At 40.6% G+C, this 26,072-nt stretch overlaps 2 protein-coding genes and 1 pseudogene across 3 annotated transcripts in view; all 3 read left to right on the plus strand.

The window, feature by feature from the left end:
* The first annotated feature begins 7,225 nt into the window (after positions 1-7,225).
* The window catches only part of LOC143886305 (NADH dehydrogenase [ubiquinone] 1 beta subcomplex subunit 7-like), a 34,320-nt gene continuing 15,473 nt past the window's right edge, over positions 7,226-26,072 (plus strand). Inside the window, exon 1 of the mRNA XM_077390246.1 lies at positions 7,226-7,588. Coding sequence (XP_077246361.1) covers positions 7,286-7,585 — 300 coding nt within the window. The 5' untranslated portion in view covers positions 7,226-7,285 and the 3' untranslated portion in view covers positions 7,586-7,588. The remainder of the gene's footprint in view (positions 7,589-26,072) is intronic.
* The window catches only part of LOC143886075 (NADH dehydrogenase [ubiquinone] 1 beta subcomplex subunit 7 pseudogene), a 31,809-nt pseudogene continuing 15,473 nt past the window's right edge, over positions 9,737-26,072 (plus strand). Inside the window, exons 1-2 of the transcript XR_013253677.1 lie at positions 9,737-9,939; positions 10,317-10,608. The product of XR_013253677.1 is annotated as an NADH dehydrogenase [ubiquinone] 1 beta subcomplex subunit 7 pseudogene (transcript). The remainder of the gene's footprint in view (positions 9,940-10,316; positions 10,609-26,072) is intronic.
* LOC143886076 (uncharacterized) lies at positions 16,239-18,989 on the plus strand. The gene is made up of 6 exons (XM_077390053.1): positions 16,239-16,350; positions 16,468-16,589; positions 16,721-17,056; positions 17,159-17,169; positions 17,221-17,597; positions 17,836-18,989. Exons 1-6 carry the CDS (start codon positions 16,239-16,241, stop codon positions 18,987-18,989), a joined length of 2,112 nt encoding a protein of 703 aa, XP_077246168.1.

Genomic DNA, 26,072 nt, shown 5'->3' on the forward strand with positions numbered 1-26,072 from the left:
TTTGTTTTTTGTTTTTTTTATGTTAGTGAATGTGGCCATTTATAAGAAACATTTGATGCAATTGTTTCATCATCTTTTCTGTTCATTACTTTCTCTTTGGACAAAGTAAGTGATTGGAATCGAGTAATTTGTTTTGGAAATGGGTCGCTGAGAAAGGTCTGATCAGTGGAGAAAGCACATTCCATAAAGCGCGGGAAAGAAACATCGAAATCAAGAAAGGAATTCATCACAGAGTTGAGATTCCTTTTTGGGTATGAACGTTCACATGACACTATAGCAATTTGTTTGAAAGTTTGTGTAATTTCATGGAAGCAAAGATGGTTTAAAGAATTTCTGAGGATTTAGAGGCTGCTTATTTTATTTTGGGAATATGCTTGTGGGTGTCGCCCTTCTTGAAATGGGTATTCTTTTCTTCTTTCCTTTTGCTTTTCGACCGTTACAAGGTACTTTTAAAACTTTGGAATATAACTACTAAATGGTACCCGCCAAAAGGAGGGAACTCGTAGAAAAGGATGGTAGATGGAGGACTACCAAAGCCCATAGCCTTCACAATCTTTTAAGGCTTGAAACGTCCAATTGAAAGCTAAACATTGGGTGTATTGCTTATAGGCAATGATATTTCCACCCCCTCTCAGCATTCCACTTCCTTTTGTTATTTCTTCTTAAAAATGACCCCCACCCTTTTTGTTTCTCTTTATTTGAAAATAACTTCAAGAAAAGACAAACAAAAAAGGGTACAAATATTGGAAAAGGTGATGGAAACATAATTTTTCATTGCTAATTAGGATAATGTAGACACCTGTGGGCCCTCGACCACTCTGCAATGCCATTAGGACATGAAGCCTGACCCCTCAAAAATTTTAATCAATTTCACCTCCTAGGTTAGGGACTTATGACCCCTTTTTTGTGACCATGATGTTAGCAGTCAGAGGTTGACTATGTGGTTTGATTACGAGATCGGAAGATGTTAGGCACTGACCTGCTAGGTTCAAAAATCTTTCTCTACTAGAATGTTCACTATTTTCATTATCAAGCCATTAGACTTAATCAATTGGTTCTAATGAGTAAAATAGGGGAAAATCTTGCCCAAAAGTAATAAAAAAAAAGACAAGATAATAAAGAAGAGAAGAGAAAGTGTTGTACGCATGTGATCCAACCTATCGATCACACTACAACCGAGTAGGAATGTGTGTAGGGGCGGAGGCACATATAGCATGAGGGGGGCCATGCCCGCCCCCCAAATGACTTGCAAAATCCCTTTTATATTTGCATGGATGTACATGCATGCTTAGCTAGTTTAGTGGCCACGGCCCCCAATGACTAACGCAGCCAGGTGTAAATTAGTCCAGCCCCCCGAAGAGTAAATACCTAGCTCTGCCCCTGAAAACAACCAATTACTCCAAAAGCTTAAGCTGCTAGAGTTGGTTAATCATTTATACTTCAACACTCCCCCTCATGTGTGCCCCTCCTTTTACCTTGTGGTCGTGACTTTCCTCCTCAAGAAGTCGTGGGTTTACATTGATTGTTGGAAAGAGAGAACACGACTGGAAGCTCAGGCCACTCGGGGTTGGCAGTCGGTTGTAGTTACACTAAAAACAACAAAAAATAAAAGCAGAAAGAGAGACACTTCCTATCTCAAGTCATTCGACCTAAGGATTCAAATCATTTCAATAATAATCAGTCTGAACTGTTTTACCAAAAAGGTCTATGAGTCCATATAGCCCATATACATTTTTGCTTTTTTGTATAAGTTTCATTTCCTCATTAGTGCGTGCTTCTGATTCTTTATTTTCAAATCTCAAGTACCCAGACCAAATCTTCACAATTGCAACTGAGGGTGCTATCGCAAGGTTCCCAAGGAGATCAGCGATCACAGCTGATGGCACAAACGCATAGGCTCAAATGTCTACAATGAATAGATACTGTGGCATGATTTGTTGATTTTCACGTGTTGGCCATCGCAAAGGCATTTTGCGTCTGCTCTGTCGCATGTCAGACCAGCCACCTCGTGAATGAAGACAGCTACCCTAGCAAATCCCAAAATGTAAATATCAATATAACAACAACAACAACAACCACTCTAGCGTTGTTTTTAGAAAATTTACCCGTCAAATGAAAAATATGAGTTGGCAGAAATACAAGTAGGGCTACTTGCTCAACAATCTAGCACGGGATTGGTCATGTACCCAAAATAAAAAAACTTTCTAATTAGATGATTATTTGGCTTTTAAATGGACTGTTAAGATATGATCATTGATATGGTCTCAACAAATCGAAGGCTTGGAATCGTGCAGTGGAATTAGTGTAGGGCCCAATGGCCCATCATAGCAACTTTATTGGTCGGTTACAATATGAGCATCACTAAAGCTTCAGCAAATGAAAGGCTTGGATCCTAGGATGGGATTAGTGTTGGGGCAATCCGTAGCAAAGACTATCAAATGGATGGTTTGGATCATCCTATGGTGTGGGTCGTAAAGTAACATTAAGGCTCAATTGTCGGCCCCACTCATATTTTTCAAAATGAAGTGTATGGTCCACACCATTATCCAACCCGTCCATTTAATGCGACATAATGTAAATAGGTTGTGCACCCAAAATCATTTCCAATCACAACCCTATGATTTATCGAGGTTTCCATAATATGCAGTTTCTCTTTTGATTGGAGGGCTAGCATCATCTCGTGGTAATGATTTTTTGGGACATCAAATGGACGGTTTGGATCATCCTATTATCATCGGCTCAGTTATTAAATAGTTATTATTTAGGTTAGGGATGTGGGTGTTAGTGTATATTATATAATGTTATCTTTTATTGCATGTGTTTATTTCCTTAATTTGCTGTTAATGTATCAATTCATCATTTCAAGTATACAAAAATTTTCCAAATATCCAACAATATTAAGCATGGTGTGGCTATGCTCAATCATACTCGTGATAGCAAATGTTCCATTGGTCAATCACCTATATTCATGAGTAGATTGAAGAAACCATGACCAATGTTTTAAATCATGGTTTTGTTTTGTTTTTATCACCCACAAAAAATGATTTGATTTTGATTTCGGTTGGAATGATAGAATTTAAAGATAAAATTTCAGGAAATGGTAGAATAAGCCTAAATAAGCTCATGTTTGGATGCGGGTATTTTTCTTTTCTGGGGAGAAACTATCCTTAACAAATGAGGTTTCTTGGATTTTAAGTAAGAAAACCAGGTTCTAGAAATATCAGGATGGGGGAGAGATTTCTAAAACCCCGATTTCTTACTTAAACCCTTCTACTCCCCTCACATCTCCAACCCACTTCCATTGTAAAATCCAGAATTTTAAACTGCTTTCAAACTAAAACCTGGATTCTAAAATCCACTTATCCAAACAGCCCCTAAGTTCCATGGATTTCTTGATTCAAGTTTTTTGTGTTTACCTCCTTAGACGTTACAACTCGTCTTTAACATTTGGGGTTGGATTTCTCATAAGTTTTCTCTTGGTAGTCTGTTTTTGTTATTTTTTCTTTCTACTTGGTGAATATAAGCATGAATAGAGTACTTCTATGGGGACATTTCATGATAGCTCATAGGCTTCTTCAAGCATGAGCTTATGGCACTTTTGATTCGGGCATTGATGGCAGCAGTTGCAGAGACGATTGGAAAGAATGAGACCTTTTTGGGGTTTTACATAGGTGGGTTTGATGGAAGCAATGAATAGTGTGAGGTGGGCATTTAAGGCCCATGAATTGCTGTGCAAATGATGCCATTTTTCAAAGATAATGAAAGAAAAACTTTAAACAAAATCTATGTTCCCAACAGTCTGTGATCATTTCTCGTTGTCGATGCCGCTGATGATTTTACTGTTGAAGATAGTGGAATCCGATCACTTAGTCGCAATTTTACTTTCATTGATTTTCAACCAAAAATCCATGGTTTGTATGTCCAAACGGTGCAAAACTTCGACAAATGCGGTTTCTAAAACAAACCCAAGGTCATGTTTGCAACCTTGAAAAAAATTTCCTTGGAATATTTGTGGGGGCTAGTTATGGAGTGGGAGAGGGAGAAACTTGAGAGGGTGGGAATGGGGAGAATGAAGATCTCTCAAAACTCAAGAAAATTAAAAACTAATTTTAAGTAGGAATTTTTTTATACTAATTTTAGGGATTTTTTAAGCTTTCTACTCACACTCCTGCCATATCATGCGTCTCCCTCCCCCCTTTTTTCTGTAGGTAAGCTGGGATTGAACTTCTGGCCTCAATGTTTCGGAACAAAGCCTTAACCAATTGAGATAGAGGCCAACCCATCTCTCTCCCTCCTTCCCTGCCCTTCTCACACAATTAGATTGATGAATATTCAATTGAATAATTTTTCATGGTTGTTAAACGTGGCCTTAATATATCCAAACAACGCTTAGGGCACGTTTGGCTACCATGATTTTTTTCTTTTCATGATAAATCAGGGTCTTCAAGTGGAGGTGAGGGTGAAGTGGTGATGAGAACTGGCGAAATTAAGGAAGCAGTCAATCGGATTTTGAGTAGAGTTTTTTATTTCTTGATTTTTTTGCCCCCTCTCATCACCATACACACTAGTTTCCTGTTTTTTGTTCCTGATTTTAACCACTTCACCCCACATCTCCACTTGGAAACTTCAACTTATCGTGAAAAACAATATGGTAGCCAAACATGGCCTAGTGAGAACATAAATCTATGCAAGTGATGAGAAAACACTATTAAGTAAAACATAGACCCAAGTGGATTGAAACGATCAAATCAAGGTGGAGTTCTACTGAATTTTATGACTTATTAAAGACAATGATCATTTTGAGAAGCCAACATAAAGGTTAGTCCCATTAGATCTAAGAGAGAAGAAGCCCCCATAAAAGCTTGCATCTATTATATCCAATGGTTATCAGATCAGGGAGCTTTCATTAAGGTTGGTCCTATTAGATGTTATCACTATATTCTCCCTATATCTCTCCGAATGATTTGATCATTGCTTGATCAAATTGGGCCTACTTTATTTGTGTTCATCACAGTAGGAACACCTGCAACAAATCTTGGCGGTCTAATATTGAGAAAACACAATTATTATATAGTTTTGAATTGAAATAGGAAAAAGACATACCAGAAGCTATGAGTGGTATTTTCTACACATTGTGACTGATTCTTCTTTGGTTTTTCCTTGCTCCACAACAGACGGTGATGATGATTGACTTCCTTTCTCTCTTGCTATGGATTGTGAAGAGAAGGATGTAATAGATGATGTGTGCAAGCAGGGACCGGAAGAGAATTTATAGATGTTTGTGGGAAAGGATGCAACTCCTCATCATGCCGATCGCTCTCCCAAAACGTCTCTTTACACTTTACACCTTTTCACTTGATGATATTCTATATTAATTAAAGGGGAAAAATATCCTAGCGACCGAGATGGTCTTTACAAGAGGAGAAGATGGAATAACGAAGGAAGAACAAAAAGTGAGAAGCAATCAGAAGGAAGATAGTTGAATAGCTTTAGCCTCTCCACAGCTATACCTACGCTAGATAGCTTGTCAACCTTAGAATTTATCGCTCTTTTTACATGCTGATAAGAGATGGAAGGGCCCACTACACAATCCTGGAAATTTTTTCCAAGATTTTGTTTTTCATTGTTACTCGCCCTTCATTTCCATCAATTTTTCTTTTCAATGATTTGATCATGTGGAAGCTCAACCTTGCAACCCAACTTGCAGCCACAAATCAGCCAATCTTTTGAAAATAGCAATTATGAGGTCCTAAAAACCTAAGCACTAATCCAATTCTCACCAGAATTCCAAAGCAGACTAGTATTAGGACAAGGGTAATTTTTTTGGGGAAGTGATATTTACGCCCCTTTTGATCACCAGGGACACCCAACGTCAGTGTATCAATGGCAAAAAAGGAGATGATGTACTTTATGTCAAAAAAATCCAGTGGCTTTGATTGCAAAGTACACTGGCAAATGGGTGTCCCTGGTGATGAAAGGGGCGTAAATATCATTTCCCTTTTTTTGTTGATGTTTCCTATGTTTGGATTCCTTGAACATGTTTCCTATGTTTGGATTCTTGGAACCAGGAATCGGAATCGTCATCATATTTTGATTCTCCCTTGAATGGAATGAAAAAAATTATTATAAATTTTAATTCTAAAAAATTATAATAAAAATTCTATTTCAACTGAAGTGGAATCGTAATACTACCCCTTGGGGTGGGATATGGAATCAGGGGGAAATGCCGGAATAAGAGGAATTGGAATCAGACCCAGATTACAAGGTTGATTTGAGCAATCCAAATGCAGGGAGAGATTAATCTCACTTAAAACATGTATTTTGGTCATGAGAAATGATAGAATCAAGGGTGCCCATGCAAAAATCAGCTTCAAGGACACCTTTTTGGTTGATTTCTGCAAAGTGTGGCGCCTAAAAAAGTGGATGGCGTCTAAAACAGTGGAAACCGTGTTGACTTTGCAGAAATCAACCAACAAGGGCAACCTTGAAGCTGATTTTTAAAGAGACCCCCTTCATTCTACCATTCCTCTTTTGTCATAAGAGCATGGTTATTTTTTCACCCCTATAAGATTAGAGCGATTTGACGTTGAGAAGCGTTGAAGTCTGCCACCATTCACGTTAATAGGGGGCCCCATAATTCTACAGGGAGTTGAAAATATCTTCAGACAATTAGTGTTCTCCAAGGTGCCAATTTTAAGTTATTGTAGTGTCCGATTAATGACAGTGCATCTCTTTTTATCCAACTCAGACAAGTCTCTCACTATCACTCACCTAAGAGCTCTGTTCACTTATCTTCCCGACGTTAGAAAGGAAAGGAAAATCGCTCATTTTTTTCCGAGAAAGCACAAGTACCGTTGTTCTCTTCTTTTCTCGGGAAAGCATATATACTGATGTGGAAAACCAAAAATATTATGTGAAAATTCTGCTTTCTTTTCATTTACCTCAACTATTTTCCCAACGATTTGATAAGAAAATGATTTTCTCACTGTAGCGGGAAAGTGAGATAATACGGGCTAGCTTTTTCTTTCTTTTTCATTTAATCTGGATAAGTGAACAGCGAGAAAACAGGTTTTCCGTGACAGTTTTCTTTCCTTTCTTTTCCATTTTGCCACATCAGATTTTTTTTCTTTCCTTTCTTTTCCTGTGAGAAAAACAAGTGAACACAGCCAAAAAAAACGAGAGAGAGAGACGGAGAGAGAGAGATTCTTAATTTCTTATAACTGAAAAGGCTCTTCTAAAACCAATATAGAAAAAAAAAAAAAAACCGAGAGAGATATAGAGAGAGATGGAGGTGGAGGGTTCTTCGAAGAAAATGATAGCTACCCAAGAAGAGATGGTGGAAGCAAAAGTTCCACTCCCATACAGAGATCAATGTGCTCATCTTCTTATTCCACTCAACAAATGTAGGAGTTCTGAGTTCTTTCTCCCTTGGAAGTGCGAGAACGAGCGCCACATTTACGAGAAGTGTGAGTACGAGCTTGTCATGGAGAGACTCTTAAAAATGCAGAAAATTCGCGAGGCAGAGAAGATCAGGCAGCAGCAGAAACAGGGAATTCCTTTGATTCCCACCACTGCCAACACCTAATCGGTCAGTTTTAGGGTTTTTGATTTTGATTTTTTTTTGTTATTGATTTTGGTGGATTATGATTAGTTTGATGATGGGGTTTTAGGGTTTCATGTGGGTTGAAACCAAATTCAAAGGAGAAGATTTGTATGACTGTTTAGGTTTGTGACATTTTTCTTATTGATTCTTGAGGGTGATGATTAGTTAAATTAGGGGGTTTTAAGGTTTCATGTGGTTTGAAACTAGATGTAGAGGGGTAGATTGTAGACTGTCTAGGGTTTGTGCTATTTTCATGGTTTTCATGGCTTTGACGAAGTGGGAGGGGGTATTTGTTAAGGTGAAATGAGCTGCCAAACCCTCCGCGGGTTTTTTAGACTGCCTGTTTTTGTTGCTTATATGGGTTGTTACAATTTCAGTTGATGTTTATGAATTTGTGGACGATTTGGGTTTATTGTTCATAACTTTGTTCATAGTTTTGGATTTGGCAAATCAGATCTTTCGTAATTCTATTGGTTTGAACCGTTGGATTGAAGAAAATTACCTAGAGTTAGGCAATTGTTTTGGCTTTTGATGAATTTGGTGTTGTGGTTTGTTGTTGGGTTGGGATATTCTTGCAAAACCTTAGCTTGATCTTTTTCTCTTGCCCGTGCAGTTATTCTATTTGTTTCATTAACTCCAATAATTAGGTAGTTCTTGTCTTATATGTGCGTTGAATGCGAACTCAGTGCTTGAATACTTCTTTTTTGAAATTAGGGTAGAGACGTTTGAATTTGTATCTGAGGGATTTGATCCCTCGATGCATCTCCTTTTGTAAATTTGCTCTGTCCCTTCGAAATAAAAGAGCTAGAATAATTGTTGAAGAGGATAATGCTTTACCATGGAGTGTCATATTCTCAAACCAAGCATGAGTAATTCAAACCATTTAGACACTGTGAAGGAGATATAACAAGAACAGATTTGTAGTGATATACCATGATGGTGGAGCTGTAAAAGCCTTCCTATGATGATTTCATAGACATTATGTTCTTTAGATTTATCTACAATATTGACAATCTGACCAGCATTGCCACACGAGGCACAACCATTATCATCTTTGAAACATGAACAAGGACTTCTTCATAGTCGATACCATTTTGTTGCGCGTAACCTTTTACAGTTGCTAGGGATTCTCCATGCTCAAGACCATGTTCCTGTGCATTGCATATTTTATTCTTGCCAGAGCATCATGCTTTACACTTTTATGAGGGTTTAACTGTTTTTTTTTAGAAAATGACAACTGTTTTTTTATTTATCCAATAAAAGAAAAGAAGATAAAGAAAAAAACATTTGACCTCCTTTGCTTGTGAGTAAAAGGCTGCATATCTCATGTGTGCTCTTGGAAGTATATACATCTTCCCTCATATACTATTATTAAGCAATTTTTTAAATATGCTTCTTTTTAGGAATAAGGCTTCCGATTAGAGAAAATGGTCGAGTAATCATAAGACACAAACTAAGATGATACGGTACCATAATATGCATAGGAGCTGATAGGAGCTAAGCCCCCAAAATGGCTGAGATTTTGAAAAAATCAAGAAAAAAATTGCAAGGTTTTGATTGAAAGTTAAAAACCCATTTAAAATGCCTTAATTTATTAAAATATGACAAGATAAAAATACGACTACCTCGGTCTTTTAGCCGTTGGCCTTTGTGAAAAAATGAAGTAACTATTAAAAACAACTTTAAAAGCTAAATGCCTAAACATTCCCGACCTCAAAAAATAGCTAAAATGACAAGAGGATGATCGACCATGCAAAGTTCTCTTGCTCATTTCTCATGAAAACGTGAAGTTAATGGTTGACCAGTGGCGGGTGGATCAGCAGTTGCTAGTGGATAATCGTCAGGCCCAGAAGCAGAGAATGGCGGAACAATGAAAGGTAGAACAAAAGCTTAGGGTCAGTAAGGTAGGGAACATGAGGAGAATTCTAGCCAGGAGGATGGGTGGTGGGAAGTGGCAAGAAGCAGAAGAGGAAAACACATCGAAACAATGATACAGATGAGACTAGAGAGAGGGTTGGGAGACTGGCAGTGTTCGCGCTGCAACTTAGTCAACTTTAAAAGAAGGGTTCAATGTTGGTGATGCAACAAAATTTGGTTTACAATGGATAGGAACACATTAGACGTAAGAGAAATATGGAGCAAAGATCCAGTGGTGACAGGCATACCCGAGGAGAAAGAGACCTTCCTCCAGAAGAGGAGTATCCAACAACCAGGGAAGAGAGGGAGAATCATGAGTCCGAGAAAGGAATGCAAGCAGAAGAAGCTAATATAGAAGCAATCCCCCTTCAAACAATCCCTGATTCCAGGAGAGGTTTATGGGGGAAACTAGCCCTGAGGTTACATGACTGGAAAGAACGAGTAACATCTATGGGAAGATAGCTGTGTTCCAGCTCGATGCCTTTGAGGTGGCGATAATCCCTCCACAAGAAGAGACTGGGGAAAGCTTGAAGCAGAAGTGGATGGAAAAGTTAGGATCCCCCTTTGTCGATATGGAGCTGTGGTTCACCAGGTTTGCAAATATATTTGTGGCCACTTGGGAAATCACCGGGTTTCTCCAAGCTGCCAATTTTAACTTATTGTAGTGTTCGACCAATCACAGTGCATCTATTTTTTTCCAGGTCAGACGAGTCTCTCACTGTCACTCGCCTTGAGAGAGAGAGAGAGAGAGAGAGAGAGAGAGAGAGAGAGAGAGAGAGAGAGAGAGAGAGAGAGAGAGTTCTTCGAAGAAGATGATCGCTACCCAAGAAGAGATGGTGGAAGCGAAGGTTCCACTCCCTTACAGAGATCAATGCGCTCATCTTCTTATCCCACTCAACAAATGTAGGAGTTCCGAGTTCTTCCTCCCTTGGAAGTGCGAGAACGAGCGCCACATCTACGAGAAGTGCGAGTACGAGCTTGTCATGGAGAGACTTTTGAAAATGCAGAAGATCCGAGAGGCAGAGAAGATCAAGCAGCAGCAGAAACAGGGGATTCCTTTGATTCCCACCACTGCCAACACCTGATCGGTGAGTTTAAGGGTTTTTGATTTGTGTTTTAATTTTGATTTTTTGTTATTGATTGTGGAGGATGATGATTAGTTTGATGACGGGGTTTTAGGGTTTCATGTTGTTTGAAAATAAACGAGTAGGGAGATGATTGTAGACTGTTTACGGTTTGTGATGTTTTTTTTATTGATTTTGGAGGATGCTGATTAGTTAGATGAGGGGGTTTAGGGCTTCGTGTTGTTTGAAAATAAACGCAGAGGAGAAGATTGTAGACTGTTTAGGGTTTGCGATGTTTTTCTTATTGATTCTGGAGGATGATGATTAGTTAGAAGAGTGGGTTTTGGGGTTTCGTGTGGTTTGAAACCAAACACAGAGGAGAAGATTGTATAATGTCTAGGGTTTTTGATTTTTTTTTCATGGTTTTCATGGCTTTGATGACGTGGGCGAGGGTGTTTCTTAGAATGAAATGAGCTTCCAAACCCTCTACTGATTTTTTCGTGTCTGCCTGTTTCTGTGGCTCAATCATATGGGTTGTTACAATTGTGGTTGGTGTTTATGAATTTGTGGACGATTTGGGTTTATTGTTCATAACTTTGCTCATAGTTTTGGATTTGGCAAATCAGATCTCTCGTATTTCTATTGGTTTGAACCGTTTGATTGAAGAAAATTACCTAGAGTTAGGCAATTGTTTTGCCTTTGATGAATTTGGTGTTGTGGTTTGTTGTTGGGTTGGGATATTCTTGCAAAACCTTAGCTTGATCTTTTTCTCTTGACTCTGCAGTTTTTATACACGTTTCATTAACTCCACCAATTAGGTAATTCTTGCTTTATATTTGCATTGAATGCTATCTCAGTTCCTTTAATACAGCTTTGTTGAAATCGGAGTAGAGACGTCTGGATTGTATCTTAGGGATTTCATTCCTCAATGCATCTTCTTTTGTAAATTTGCCCAGTCTCTTTGAAACAAAATAGCTAGAATATTTAATGAAGAGAATAGTGCTTTACCATGGAGGGTCATATTTTCAAACCAAGCACGAGTAATTGAAATCGTTCAGACATTGTGAGATATATATATATATATATATATATATATATATATATATATATATATATATATATATAGCAACGACAGATTTGTAGTCATATACCATGATGGTGTAGCTGTAAAGGCCTTCTTATGACGATTCCATGGACATTAAGTTTTTTAAATCCATCTACATTATTGACAATCTGACCAGAATTGCTGCACGGGGCACAACCATCATCATCTTTGAAACATGAACAAGTAGTCAATACCATTTCTTGTACAGAAACTTTTACAAGGGATTCTCCATGCTCAAGACCATGGTCCTGCGCATTACATATTTTATCCTTGCCAAGGCATGCTTTACACTTTTCTGAGGGTTCAACTGCTTCCGTCTTTATCCAAAAAATGAAAAAGAAAGCATTTGACCTCCCTTTGCTCGTGAGGCAAAGCATGCATGTCTCATGTTTGTTCTTGGAAGTATATACATCTTCCCACATATAGTATTATTAACCAATTGTTTAAAGATGCTTCTTTTTAGGAATAAGGCTTTCGATGAGAGAAAATGGTCGTGTAATCATAAGACACAGACTAAGATGATGCGATACCTTTAGACTCATAGGAGCTAAGCCACCAAAATGGTCTAGATTTTGAAAAAAACCAAGAAAAATTTGCAAGATTTTGATTAAAAGTTAAAAATTCGTTTATGTTCATGTCGAAAAATATGGCAAAATAAAAATATCACGATTTTATTGCGATAGCATTGAAACCTTTTACGATTTTATTTTTGGTGGCTGATAAATTCGCCCCCTTCCAGATTGCATTCGTCCCCTTTAACGTCTCTTTAACCCAAAACGTTCAAGTCTTCTTAAGCAGCCGGTTACCTATTTTTTCGGGGCCTGTTTCTCTTCTCTCTCCTCCCTTTGTCTCTGTTATACTCAATGCCCCCTTTAACCCCCATTGAATTCTAACTCTTTTTATGCTCGACGTCCCCTTCAATCTCCTTCAGTCTTCCACAAAATCTAGATCTTCGATTCAAGGGAAGCTGATGCGCACCCACATGATCAAAGTTTCCTTCAAACCAGGTCTCTTTGTTCAAAACAATCTCCTAAATATGTACTGCAAATTCGGGGACCTGGATTCTGTACGTTGGTTGTTCGATATAATGTCTAAATGAGATGTTTTATCATGGAATTCTTTGATTTTGGGCTACTCTCAAATGGGTTTGGTGGATAATCAAGATTGAGATGGATAGGTTCACTTATTCTTGTGTATTGAAGGTCTGTGCTAAAATTGAAGGTTTGGAAATTGGTGAGCTAATTGATGTATTAATTGTTGTCGGTGGATTTGGTTCATAGGTTTTCTTGACCAATTCTCTCATTGATATGTACTCAGTGCGGTGGAATCGACGAAGCAAGGATTGTATTCCATAATTTAGATGAATTAGATGATGTTTCATGGAATTCCTTGATCGCCGGTTATGCTCGATTGGTTGAGGAGAGGACACATTGACGATACTCATTCAGATGCATTGATTTGGATTGAAGATGAATATCTTTGCTTTGGGTAGTATCCTTATGGCTTGCTCAAGTTTTGATGATTTAAAAGACTAGGAAAATGATTCATGTGTGTGTAACTCAAGTCGGGTTGGGATTTAGGTGTTTTCGTTGGTAGTGCAATGATTGACATGCATGCAAAGATTGGGATATTGGAATAAGCAATCAAGATTTTCAAACACATAGAAGCTGATAGGAGCTAAGCCATCAAAATCATCAAAAATTTGAAAAAATCAAGAAAAAATTGCAACATTTTGATTAAAAGTTTAAAGCCCGTTTAAAACACATTAATATTGAAGGGTATGACAAGATAAAAACATAGAAGCACCAAGCGGGTGCGGGAAAGCTTGGGGTCTAGAAGAGTCTAAGGTCGCTCGTGGGAGCGTTAATGTAATATTTTCATTATACGTCTTTCAAAATTCAAGTACATAAAAATAGTAATTTTTAACTATCTGATATAAATCTTTCAAAATTTAAGTAGATCAAAAGTAGTAATTTCTAACTTCTTAATTTTCATGCCCTCTTTCGTCATGCCTTGTGAAGATTTGCCTCCGTGCTTGCTCCAGTGAAGTACTTTGAATAGTTGGAGGAGTTTGATGCAAGTAAGTTGGTGAGACGGTTACTAATGGAGTAATAGGAGCGGGTTGAGAGCACCATGGGAGTGGTTTCCATCTCTTCCGGATCGCGCTCCTTCTTAAGGAGAGCCAAATCGAGGTTCCGAGTTGGGAGCGGCACCCCGAGGGAAGATTCCTGCTTCTAAGGATAAAATATCACGATTTTATCGTGATAACATCGTAACCTTTTGGATTTAATTTACTTCTTACCTCTAAGTAAAGTGCTTTTGGGTTTCTTAGAGGATTGGGAGTTATGATTGATAATTGAAGGCAGTCTCTTCAATTATGGCGGACGGGATGGCGGACGGAGATGGAAGAGTAATCCTAATCGGTCGCGGGGCGTGTTAGGTGATAATGCTCGGAAGACTGTCAAAAGCAAGAATCTTCAAAGATCCGAGCGAGCGAAGGAACGGAGATTAGCGGAAGGGTTGGGGGATTGGAGATGTATTCGATATAAGTATAAAAACTTCAAACGGAGGGTTGTGTGTGGCTGTTGTGAGAAGATCTGGTCGGGTTTTGATTATAATTTTCCAAATCCTTCATTTGAATCAAATGTGGCTGGTGTGGGGAGGAGAGGCGAGAATGGTGTTGCATCTATTCCTTTGAATGGTTCATCTGAGGAGCTAAGATATCCACTGGAATTTCTGTTAACATGGTGTCTGTTCCTCTAAGGTCGATTGGTAACGCAGATCTCAGCCTCTGGGGTAAAATCAGATCCGGTTGATCCGGTAATGTAAGGGCTCTGGAAGGTTGGCTTCGTCGTAAATGCGGTGCAGGTAGTCCTCTTTCATTTTTCAAAGTGGATTCAGAGGAAGTTATGGTTTTCCCTCCTATGGGGGTAAATCTCCTCAATATTCAAAAGACTTGGTTAGCTGCTGTTAATTATTCCTTCGTGGAGCTGATTCCATGGGAGGTAAAGTTTCCAAGGGAAGGACTTGTGGACTGGTGGCGAATCACTGGAGTTCCTCTCGAAGCTTGGTGTGAGGAAAATTTCAGATTGTTAGGTGGAAAAATTGGAAGAGTACTTGCCCTTGATCCATCTTGCTCAGCAGGAGCTGAGTATATTTTGGCGTTGGTTCAGATTTCATCTTTCGGAGATGCTGGTTCCTCCATGGTTATCCCCTCTGCTATTGATGGGTCTATCCTATGGGTTCGGGCGGAGAAGGTATACGGTGTTTGTGATTCTGGGGATTCGACGGATACTTCTCAGGATAATAGTAAGGACGATTCTTCTTTTTATGGTGAAGATGGTGTGGAATCCACTGAATCCGACGATGTGTCGTCGGCTTCCGGTGAATCGGTGAGAACGGTGCATGATAGCGAGATGGGATATCTTGTGCTAGGTGCGGTGCAAGATAACATTCCTGTGTCTGGCGGAGATTTTGAAATTCAAAACTGTCTCGCCACCTGTTGTAAGATGGAGAAGTATCAGAGGCTTGAATAACACGTGTAATGATCATAGAGTGGGGACTCTTGTGGTTATTAATGATTTTTATGACATCATTTCGGCTCTTACACCGAGGAGGTTGAAGAGACATAATTTGGGCCTGGAAAGTGGGCCTTGTGCGATGCACTCTCTGGAGCAGCATTATGGTGATGGGCTTGACTACCCGTTTGTTGAGGGCCCTGGTGGGTCATCTGTTTCTCGGTCCATTGGTGGAACATTAAATATTTTTGATGATGGTTTCTTTTTATCCCTAACTAGCCTTAGAAAAGGGGGCTCGATGGAGATGGAGTTCTTTTCCGGAATAGACGATTGTCTGGGTACCGAAGGAGGCGATTCTCTAGCTGAAGAGGATTCTCATCATAAGTCTTCGGATCTTGGAGTATCTCCTGTGCGGCTTGATTTTGATGATGAAGCATCGGATGAGAATATTCAATCTCCTAGGTTATATCAAAGGGTTGGAGAGAATGAGTGTAGGGAGATCGTTGCAAGTTTCCTCCCTCAATGCTCAATTGAAAATGTGTCTATTGTTGATGTGAATCGGTTCTGTGCTATGTGCCCCATCAATGTTGAGCTCGTGTATGATCATGTGGGTTCTGGAAATGATTCCAGCATTCATTCTTATCGAAAGAATTGCCGTGAGGAGCCTGTAGTTCTGAACCGCCCTTGTGATAATGGTCGTGGAGAGGGAGGCTCGGGCGCAGCATCAGGTTTTATTGAGGGTCTTGATCGCGAGTCAGAAGTGTTACAAATTTTATGGCTGATGATATCGAAAATCATAATAGGGTTTTGGTGGAAGCTTTGGGGGGGGGGGGGGTATTGCTCTGATGTGGCGATTGCGATGGAGGGTAGGGTATCAGAGAACATGGCTTCTATGGTAAAAAGTGGTTCAGGTGGAGGGAGTGTTGACCCGGAGATTGTAGAGATATTTATTAATCATATTATCTCTACTGGTAAGATATTCGGTTTATCATTCATTGGGTCGGAGGTATTGCTCTGATGTGGCGATTGCGATGGAAGGTAGGGTATCAGAGAACATGGCTTCTATGGTAAAAAGTGGTTCAGGTGGAGGGAGTGTTGACCCGGAGATTGTAGAGATATTTATTAATCATATTATCTCTACTGGTAAGATATTCGGTTTATCATTCATTGGGTCGGAGGTAGATTTGAAAAATATGTTGTGACAAAACGGGGAATGTGAGTGTAATTTGAGGAATCCTAGCGACATTCGTTGTTATGAAGCCTCTAAGAAGCTGATTAGGGAGCTGCATAAGCTAAAATCTGAGATGAAATTTCATTCTCCTGTTGCCAAAGGGGTGGAGGGGAAGATACTGAACTCGAATGGAGCGAAGAATAGCTCGAAGGTGAAGTCCAAAAGATCTCGTAGAAAATGAAGATTGCAAGCTGGAATGTGAATGGGATGGGGTCTTTGGAGAAGAAGACTCATATTAAGAAATTACTTGGCATGTATAAGCCGGATGTGGTATGTATTCAGGAAACAAAGTTGCCTGGTATTGACATATTTGTTTTGAAAGGTTCGGGTGTTCCTATGCATTGGGATTTTTGCTCTCTTGATGCGGCTGGAGCGTCGGGTGGCATTCTGTTAGCTTGGGATGGGAACAAGTTTGAAATGGTGGAGTTCTGGGTGGGAGTTTTTTCAGTTTCTATAGTATTAAGTGACATACAAAAGAAAGATAGATTGACTTTTTCTGGGGTTTATGGGCCGGTGTTGAGGGGGGAGAAGAAGTTGTTTTGGGAAGAACTGGACAATGTAAGGAGTAGGTGGGATTTTCCTTGGTGTGTGGGAGGAGATTTCAATGAGATTAGATGGGTATGTGAACGGATTGGTTGCACTAGGCCCAATAGTAATATGAAAAGATTTTCAAAATTCATTGCGGATTGGGAATTGGTTGACTTATTTCTTGTTGGGCAGGAGTTTACTTGGTAAAGAGGTAGTTGTAAAAGCAGAATTGATAGGTTTCTGTTTTGTCGAAGGTGGTTGGATTTGTTTCCAGGCGCAAGACAAATAGCTATTGAGCATTCGGTTTCGGATCACTGCCCTGTAATTCTTGATCCTCAAATGGAATCATGGGGACCTTCTCCATTCCGATTTGAGATTGCTTGGCTCAAGTTTCCAATGATGACGGAAAAGCTGGGAGGATGGTGGGGAGAGTGCTATGCATCAGGCTCGTCGGATGTGGTTATTGGTACTAAGTTGAGATACGTTGAGAAGAAATTAAAAGAATGGAAAGTGGAGAACATTAAAACTTCTGAAGCTAGATTGGTGTGGCTTCGTGCAAAAATCAGAGAGTTGAAGCTGAAAGTCAATGCGAATAGTGCAACAGTTGACGAGATGTTAGAGGTTAACAAATGTAAGGAGGAACTTAATAGTTTTATCTTGCATGAGGAAATCACTTGGAGGCAAAAGTCTAGAACCAGATGGCTTAAAGAGGGGGATAAAAACACAGCTTTTTTCCACATGTTGCTAGTGCAAGGAGGGGTAATTGGAATCATTCTTTGAATATCAATGGGGTCAGATGTGACGAGAAGGGGGCTATAAAGCAGGAGGTTGTGATTTTTATAGAAAGTTATATTCCACGGCGAATGAAGGTTGTATTATTCCGGAAGGTGTAAATTTTAATAGTTTGTTGGTGGAGGATGCTAATAATCTTGAAAGACCGTTTTCGGAGGAGGAGGTTGAAAAGGGATTGTCTTCTATGGTGGGAGATAAAGCTCCTGGTTCGGATGGGTTTTGTATGGCTTTCTTTCAGTCTTGTTGGGATTATGTGAAAGGGGATGTCATGAGATTCTTTCGGGAATTTTTTGATGGTTTGGAGCTTGATTGTGGAACTTGTTCGACTTTCATTGCGCTCATTCCGAAGGTTAAGGGTGCCTCATCTATTGGAGAGTTTCGTCCTATTAGTTTCGTCGGGTGCCTCTACAAGCTTCTTGCAAAGATTTTGGCTTCAAGGTTAAAGTTGGTGATGCCCCTTATTTTCTCGGATTATCAGTTGGCTTTCGTTAGTAAGCGACAAATTCTTGATTGTTCCCTTATAGCTAATGAGACCATTGACTATTATGCTAAGTGTGGAAGGAGCGGTGTTGTATGCAAACTGGATATGGAAAAAGCATATGATCGGGTGGAGTGGCATTATCTTGATTATGTGATGGGTCGAATGGGTTTTGAGGGGAAGTGGAGAGCTTGGATGGCGAAGTGTATTTCTTCTCCATGGTTTTCAATCCTGATTAATGGCTCTCCTTTTGGTTATTTTAAATCATCGAGGGGGCTTAGACAAGGTGATCCCCTGTCCCCATTTCTCTTTGTTATGGTTGCGGAAACTCTCAACAGATTGATTGCAAAAGGGAGTGTTGCTAAGCTTATGCAAGGTTTCTATGTTGGGCAAAGAGAGGTGGAGGTTAGTCATCTTCAGTTTGTGGATGATACTTTACTTTTTTGTTCGCCGGAGGTTGAATCGGTTCTCTATCTTAAAGCTATCATTCGTTGGTACGAGTTGATATCTGGCCAATGTGTAAACTTCCATAAGTCTAAGCTGTATTGTGTAAATATGGATCATGAGTTGTCTCTTGGTTTGGCGAGCATTATGGGTTGCAAGCTGGATCACTTTCCTTCATCATATCTGAGGTTACCATTGGGTTTTGGGAGGCCAAATATTGCTAGTTGGGTGCCGATTGTTGAGAGGGTGGAGAGGAGATTGATACTTGGAAGAGAAACCTCGTCTCTTGGGGTGGTCGACTTACTTTGATCAAGGCCGTATTAGCAAGCATTCCGATTTATCAATTGTCGGTTTTTAGATGCCCTGTGAGTATTTCGAAGAGAATTGAGCAGATTCAGCGGAGATTTCTTTTGGGGGGGGGGGACTGAGAAAAAGAAGGGATTTCGTTAGTGGGATGGAAAAAGGTATGCATGCCGTTAAAAGCAGGTGGTTTGGGTATTAGAAGAGTTAGAATGGTGAATCAGTCTTTGCTAGGCAAGTGGTTGTGGAGGTTCGGAGAAGAAGAGAATGCTCTTTGGGTGAGAATTATTGCTAGTAAGTATGGTTCGGATTTGTCTCGTTGGGTGTCTGAAGATAGATTTTCGAGGAAAGGTTGCACGGTATGGAGGGACATTTTGGGTGTTTCCTTGGATTTTCATCAGGGCATTAGGCTCAGGGTGCAGAGTGGTGATCATGTGAGATTTTGGTTGGATTTATGGTGTGGGAAGGAATTATTGAAGGTTGCATTTCCAGATTTATATTTGGTGGCGTCGGCTAAGGATGCTATGTTTAGGGATTGTTATGTTCGGATGGAAGGAAGGATTATATGGGCGCCTGCTTTTAGGCGTATTTTTTTTGATAGGGAACTAATATCCGATTTCTAGGCTCTTTGATGTTCTTGAGAGTTGTTATATCAAGAGGGATGGGGTGGATGCCAGGGTATGGATTTGGAACACTGCAGGTGAATTCTCTTCTAAATCTTTTTACAGCCATTTACTGCCCGCTCTTGTTGCTTCTGAGATTGCCAAAGTCTGGTCTATCCCAGCTCCCCCTTCGGTTGTTGTTTTTGGGTGGGCGGCCATATTAGGGAGAATTCAAACGATTGACTTTTTGAGAGATAGAAAGATGATCATTATTAATTTCTGTACTCTTTGCCAAGAAGATGGAGAGTCGGCGGACCATTTACTTCTTCATTGTAGTTTCACGAGGAAGGTGTGGGGAAGGGTTTTGGGGAGGTTTGGTGTGCTTTGGGTTTTTCCGAGGGACTTGGCTCAGGCTTTAGAGAGTTGGCAATTTGCTCCGTGGGGATTGAAGGGGAAAATTCTTTGGAAGTTATCTTTTCTTACCATTATATGGTCGTTATGGAGAAAGAAATGCTAGAACTTTTAGAGGCATTTCTAAAAGTGCTATCTTTGTTGCTTCTAAAGCTACGGCGTTGACTATATTTTGGGTGAAGTCATTACCTTTATTTAATTTTGTATCTGCGTTTGAGTTATGGTATGGATGGTTAGAGGTGTGCTCGAGTGTTCAAAGGAATAATAATATTGTACAAGATTGGGAACCTCCGGGGTTTGGCTTGTGTAAGCTTAACTTTGATGGATCAAGTTTAGGTAATCCCAGACCAGCGGGTATTGGTGGGCTCTTAAGGGATGATAAGGGTGAGGTGATTTGGTCTTTTGCCGAGCCTATTGGGATTGCCGATTCGAATGAGGCGGAAGTGCGGGCTGCGCATCAAGGAATAAAGCTTCTTGAAGGGGATAATCTTAATAATGTTGTAGTGGAAGGTGATTCCATTAATGTTATCCGATGGTTGTCGGGTTCCCATAAGTTTCCGTGGAGGTTTGCAGATTTTTTTAATGAGATCCTAGATATCATCGGAGATTCTCATGTTGAGTTCAATCATGTTAGGAGATCGGCAAATGAAGAGGCAGATTCACAAGCTAGGAGAGGGGGTTGGTTTGGAGTCTTTGGAGAGATTTGATTTTCTTCCCCCTTAAGCGTGTTATTTCTTTCCTTGTATTGTTTATTTCTTATTTGTAACTTCTGACCATCTCGGTCTTTTTAATGAATCTTACCATTCAAAAAAAAAAAATCATCGCAACCTTTTACGATTTTATTTTTTTCCTTTAAACATATTTCTTTGGTTCGGAATCTTTGAAATTTTTACGATCGCGCTCCGTAGAAGAACCCAACTAGAGCCAGGATTAGAGCGGGGTAGATTCCTTCTTCATGAATTTTTTCTAAATGATTCATTTAGCCGATCCCAACTAGTTTGGGACAAAGGCTTTGTTGAGTTGAGTTGAGAAAACATATTTCTTTGGGGTAAAAAACTTAAAAGCTTTAGTGCCCTCTAGTCTCGAGTTGGATCCCCCCGATCCTGATAAAGTCATACGTAACTTTGATGGCTCTAGCTTTGGAAACGCTGGTCCAAAGGGATTGGGGGGATTGCTTAGAGACAATAAAGGAATCACCAAATGTGCTTTCTCTGGTCCCATTGGTTTCAAGGATGTGTCATAAGTGGAAGTGCCTGCTATACTTTAAGGAATCGGGCTGGTTGATCAGAGTGATCTAAGGAATTTATAGTGTAAGGAGATTCGCTTGTTGTAATTAGTTGGCTTAACAGCGAGTGCCCATACCTTGTAGATTTGCCGATGCCTTCGTATTAGACCACCTCGGTCTTTTGGCCAATTGGCTGTTGGCCTTTGTGAATAAATGAAGTTACTTTTCAAAAAAATAAAATAAAATAAAAGCTAAAAGCCTAAACATTGCCGACCTAAAAAACAATTAAAAAGATAAGAGGACGATCAACCATGCAATGCGTTCGAGGTCACCTCACTGGAAGGTGAAGTTAATGGTGGCCAGTGATGGGTAGATCAACAGTTGCTGGTAGATCATCGTTGTGCTGAGTAGCAGAGAATGAAGGAACAATGTAAGGTAGAACATTAGCTCACAGTCGGTAAGCTAGGGAACAGGAGAACCCCAGCTGGGAGGATGGGTGGTGGGAAGTGGCGAGAAGCATAGGAGGAAAACGCAACGAAACAACAATGCGGATGGGGATAGAGAGAAAGCTGGTGTTCATGCTGCAACTTGACAACTTTAAAAGAAGGTTTCAATGTTGGCGATGCAACAAAATCTGGTCTACAATGGATAGGGACATTGGACATGGGAGAAATCTGGAGCAAAGATGTGACAGGCATACCTGAGGAGAAAGAGAACTTCTTCCTCCAGAAGAGGAGTATCCAAGAACCAGAGAAGAGAGGGAGAATTAGGAGCCATAGAAAGAAATGCAAGCAAAAGAAGCTAATATAGAAGTAGTCCCCATTCCTAAAGAGGTTTATGGGGGAAACTACCCCCAAGGTGGTCAGGTGCTCTTCATACACTCGTGGCATGGCTGGACAGTGGAAAGAACGAATAACATCTCTGGGAAGATAGTTATGTTCTAATTCGATGCCTCTGAGGTTGCGATAATCCCTCCACAATAGTGAATGCGAAAAGCTTGAAGCATATGTGGATGGAAAAGGTAGGATCCCCCTTTGTCGATATGGAGCTATGGTTCACCAAGTTTGCAAATATATTTGTGGCCACTTGGTGGGAAATCACTTGGGTTACACCACAGGCCTGGTGATACAAAAATTTCATGAAGATTAGCACCAGAATAGTCAGGGTGCTGGTGCTGGATGGTTCAGCCTGAGTAGGTCTTGGATACAAGCAGGGAAAGCTTTTCATACAGTCTTCATTGGAGGCCCCAAAAACCATGCCTATCCCGGTGCTGATAGATGGCGACCTTTACTGAGCCTTGGCTCCAGACAAGAAGAACACATGGGTATCCTTGTGGAAGTCAGAAGGGTTACTCCATCTGTGTGCTGCCGGCTGATCGCTAGCAGAAGGAGGCTCGGCGTGGAGGTCAATTGTAGAACCCTTAAGCCAAGCAGATCAGCTTCAGACCAGCTCCGGAGGCTTTTGGCCTGCGGTGATGCAACGATCTGCATCATGGTCAGTGCACGATGGCATCCAGGCGCCTCCTTCGAATTGTGAACATGTTGTGTCTATCTTGCGCTACTGCTCAGGTGACAAAACTTAGGACAGAGGAATCAACACCATTGGTCTAGCTGGCGGTGGAAAGTACCTTCCTACTCTGGAAGAAAGAAGGGCGGCTATCATGCTGCTTTGGGTGGTGCTTGGTTGCAGGCTTGAATCATTAGCTTTTCAAACGGTTATTTGAGCCACAAATGACGTGGTTCAATGTGGAAGGATGGATGCTGAGAATTGCCGACATCTTCTGCCATCTGCAAGAGATCAGAGAGATCAGGGTTGTTACTCATTTTTCCAATTATTTCTTCAATTGGGAGAAAGAAAGAGAATAATAGGAATTCTTTTATCCCATTCGGAAGGATATCATCCTCATAATTATCCATGACTGTATATAGAACTAATAACCAGCTCAATGCTTCGTATTATCGAGATCCAAGAAAGCAGTCACTATATGATGTGACTATCATATAGTTGTAGCAACTGAATTTTTTTTTTTTTTTTTTCATAAAGGAAAAATCAATCTGACTATGGGTTGTAAGTCGAAAATAGAAGGATGTGGGTAAATAGAAGGGTGAGAGAAAGAAGGAAGAGAATATCAATCAATGCTATATGATTCCAATATGTATCAGTGGGCCGGAATAGATTTTGATTTGGTGGGGTTATGCCCAATGGATTCAGCTGTCTCCAGAGTTTACATGAGTGATGGGACTGTGGGTCAGATGGATTTGTCAAGTTGGGCCTGCAGTTTTTTAATACGGGTTTGGGTGGTCAGGAGAACGGGTCAACTCTGGCCTCAGCGGGTCAACTTGGGCAGCTTCAAACTCAGTCTGCAGTTTTTTAATACGTGCTTGGGTGGTCAAGGGAATGGGTCAACTCTGGCCTCCGTGGGTTGACTTGGGCAGCTTCAATTTCAGTCTGAGTTGACTCAGTCATTTCGTATCTCGTAACGTTCTCTCTGACCAAAGAAAGACGGCCCTTGGGAATGAGGGGCCAGTAGGAGAGGGACCTATTAGAGGAAGTTCAAACAGTGGCATCGTCGGATAACGACCGAGGATTGAGCTTATGAATTCAATTTCTAATGGATAGCTTCTGAACTAATTCTCTACAAGTCACTCTCAAGCATCGTCACCCGACAACAGTTCGTCACGTGACGATGTAACCTTGTCCGATTGGGAGAGGAACTCAACAGGTGATCCGTCGGATTGGAGTCGAACCAAAGAGCTCCGGGAGTGGAGATTTATCTGTAGGAACCGTATCGGACTTATAATTTTGCAATCGGGGCAGAATATGGGATGGAGTCTATCTCAAAGGTACAAGCTGTGCCTGGCCATAATATGGAAGACCCTCATTGAGTGGCGTTAGGAGTTGAAAGTGAGGATCAAAGAGATAATGAGGGAAGCTCTCAGGGTCCTGCAATGGAGAATGAGTCACAGATCATAGACACCTCCATCCAAGCCCCAACCGAGGTGCTCATGCAAAGTACGCTACTCACATTGCCGAGGTTTATAGTTGGTGTGCAACATACTTCTCATTTCGTTCAGGAGCAGAGAAGGCTAACGAGGAGACTAGAACCCCGAAAAGAGCACATATAGATCCAAACTCTTCAGTGATTGGATGCCACCAGTCTAGGAGTGTTGTCTTGAACTCAGAAGATAATGTTAGGGAGGGTTAGGAAGAAGGGGCGGACTTGATTAGTAGTAAAGAAAAGGAAGTTGCGTCAAGAAGGATAGGCAGGTTAGAAGAGAACAGACTAACAATTGTGCAGCAGCTGAGCGTAGACCTTAAACCCTTAGAATGGGAGGGGACCAGATAGAGATTTAATCGAGATGCTCTTGAGTTACATCATGGCAACCAACAGGATGTTGGGTTTAGCTTTCGCTGGTTTAGAGGAGAACCTAAGGAAATTATTCCTTCAAGCAGAGGAGAGGGAGATTCAGATGAGGGTCCCACTAGAGCTAGCAAAATTGTATGCCTCTAGAAGGATGATTAGGGAATTGATGCTCTTTTTCTTTTCTTTTTTGAAAAATGACCGAGATATATTAAAATTCATATGAAGATTACATGAGAAAGGGACCAGGAGTCCCCCTATGAATTACATCATATTAGCGCCTAGGAAGCAACTCCCAGGCCAGAAAATGAAAAAGAAAAAACCAAAAACTATTCCCCCTTTTCGTTCTCCGGAACGCCCACCATTCCAAACCCAAAAAAAGCCCATTTCTGAAACCTTCGTAGAAGGTCATTCGTCAGCATTGTTCAAAATTTTTAATTGCCCCTGATAAAAACTATCCAAAACCTTTGCGGTCTTCCAGCAAAGAATCTTGAAATTGTTAACATACTACTACCGGCACTTCTCAAAACTTCCCATCTACCAGTCCAGACAGACTCTCCTTCAAGATGTACACTTTCCCAGTTCCCTCAAGAGACTCAATTTCAAAACCAGAGGGATCCTCAGGCTCCGGTTCCATGCCTTCAGAGGCCTTCTTTGCAACGATCATGTGTTCCAACTTTCTAATCCTCATCGCTCTCTCGGCCTCCCTTCGAAGACTCCTCAAACTCCTCTCATTACTCAAAGATTTGTTGAAGAACTGGTGTTTGTACATAGGCGCATGAGTTTTCTTGACATTGTAAGTCCCAGTCAGACTGAAAAAAACCTCCGCTTTCTAGTTAGCCTCCTCCTTAAAGAGCTTCCACTGCCTTTTGAGGAAATCCTTGATAATTTCCCCGGGAGTAGGTGCAAACCTAGAGGCCCTTTCATCATTATAGCTCATGGCCTTCATCTTGCAGAGGGCCTTCTCCATCTACAAGAGATCCATGGTCCGCTTCCTTTTCCGGTTAATCCATTAACCGTTCAAGGAGGAGGATGGGAGGGAATCCTTCTGCTGGTCCATTTTTGAGTTTTTTCAGGAGAAAACGAAAGCTACTCTTTCAAAACTCCTGAATAATCGCAAAAGACGCCTTTTTAAGAGAGCAACCTCCCACGATGACCAAAACCGACCCCCACACCTCCCACGATAACGTGTGAAAGAAGATTTCCCATACTTCGACGGTAAGACATTTACGGGGCCAGATAAAATCGAGACAAACATCCAATATCCTTCTTCGACTTCCAATGTCACATTTAATGATCCAAAATATCTGTACTTGATTAACATCAGTTTCGAGATGAGCGCCGACTCCACGTTGCCATTTTTAATTATGTTTTGAAAAAAATCTCACTTCAAACACTTTTCATGCCAATCTTGCCTTACATCATCTGTTGTTTCATACGAGGACGTCTTTACTTCCTGATCCCCACCTGCTTTACCTTTTATTTCCCCAATC

This window comes from Tasmannia lanceolata, unplaced genomic scaffold (assembly GCF_043159265.1).
Source record: "Tasmannia lanceolata isolate RefF3 unplaced genomic scaffold, GAP_Taslan_0.1 ptg000011l, whole genome shotgun sequence".
Lineage (NCBI taxonomy): Eukaryota > Viridiplantae > Streptophyta > Magnoliopsida > Canellales > Winteraceae > Tasmannia > Tasmannia lanceolata.

Coding starts and splice junctions, on each gene's coding strand:
- LOC143886076 (XM_077390053.1), top strand. CDS start 16,239: ATGGAAGGTAGGGTATCAGAGAACATGGCTTCTATGGTAAAAAGTGGT. Junction 16,351..16,467: donor TAATCATATTATCTCTACTG/GTAAGATATTCG, acceptor GTTGTTATGAAG/CCTCTAAGAAGCTGATTAGG. Junction 17,598..17,835: donor GATGTTAGAGGTTAACAAAT/GTAAGGAGGAAC, acceptor CGGCGAATGAAG/GTTGTATTATTCCGGAAGGT.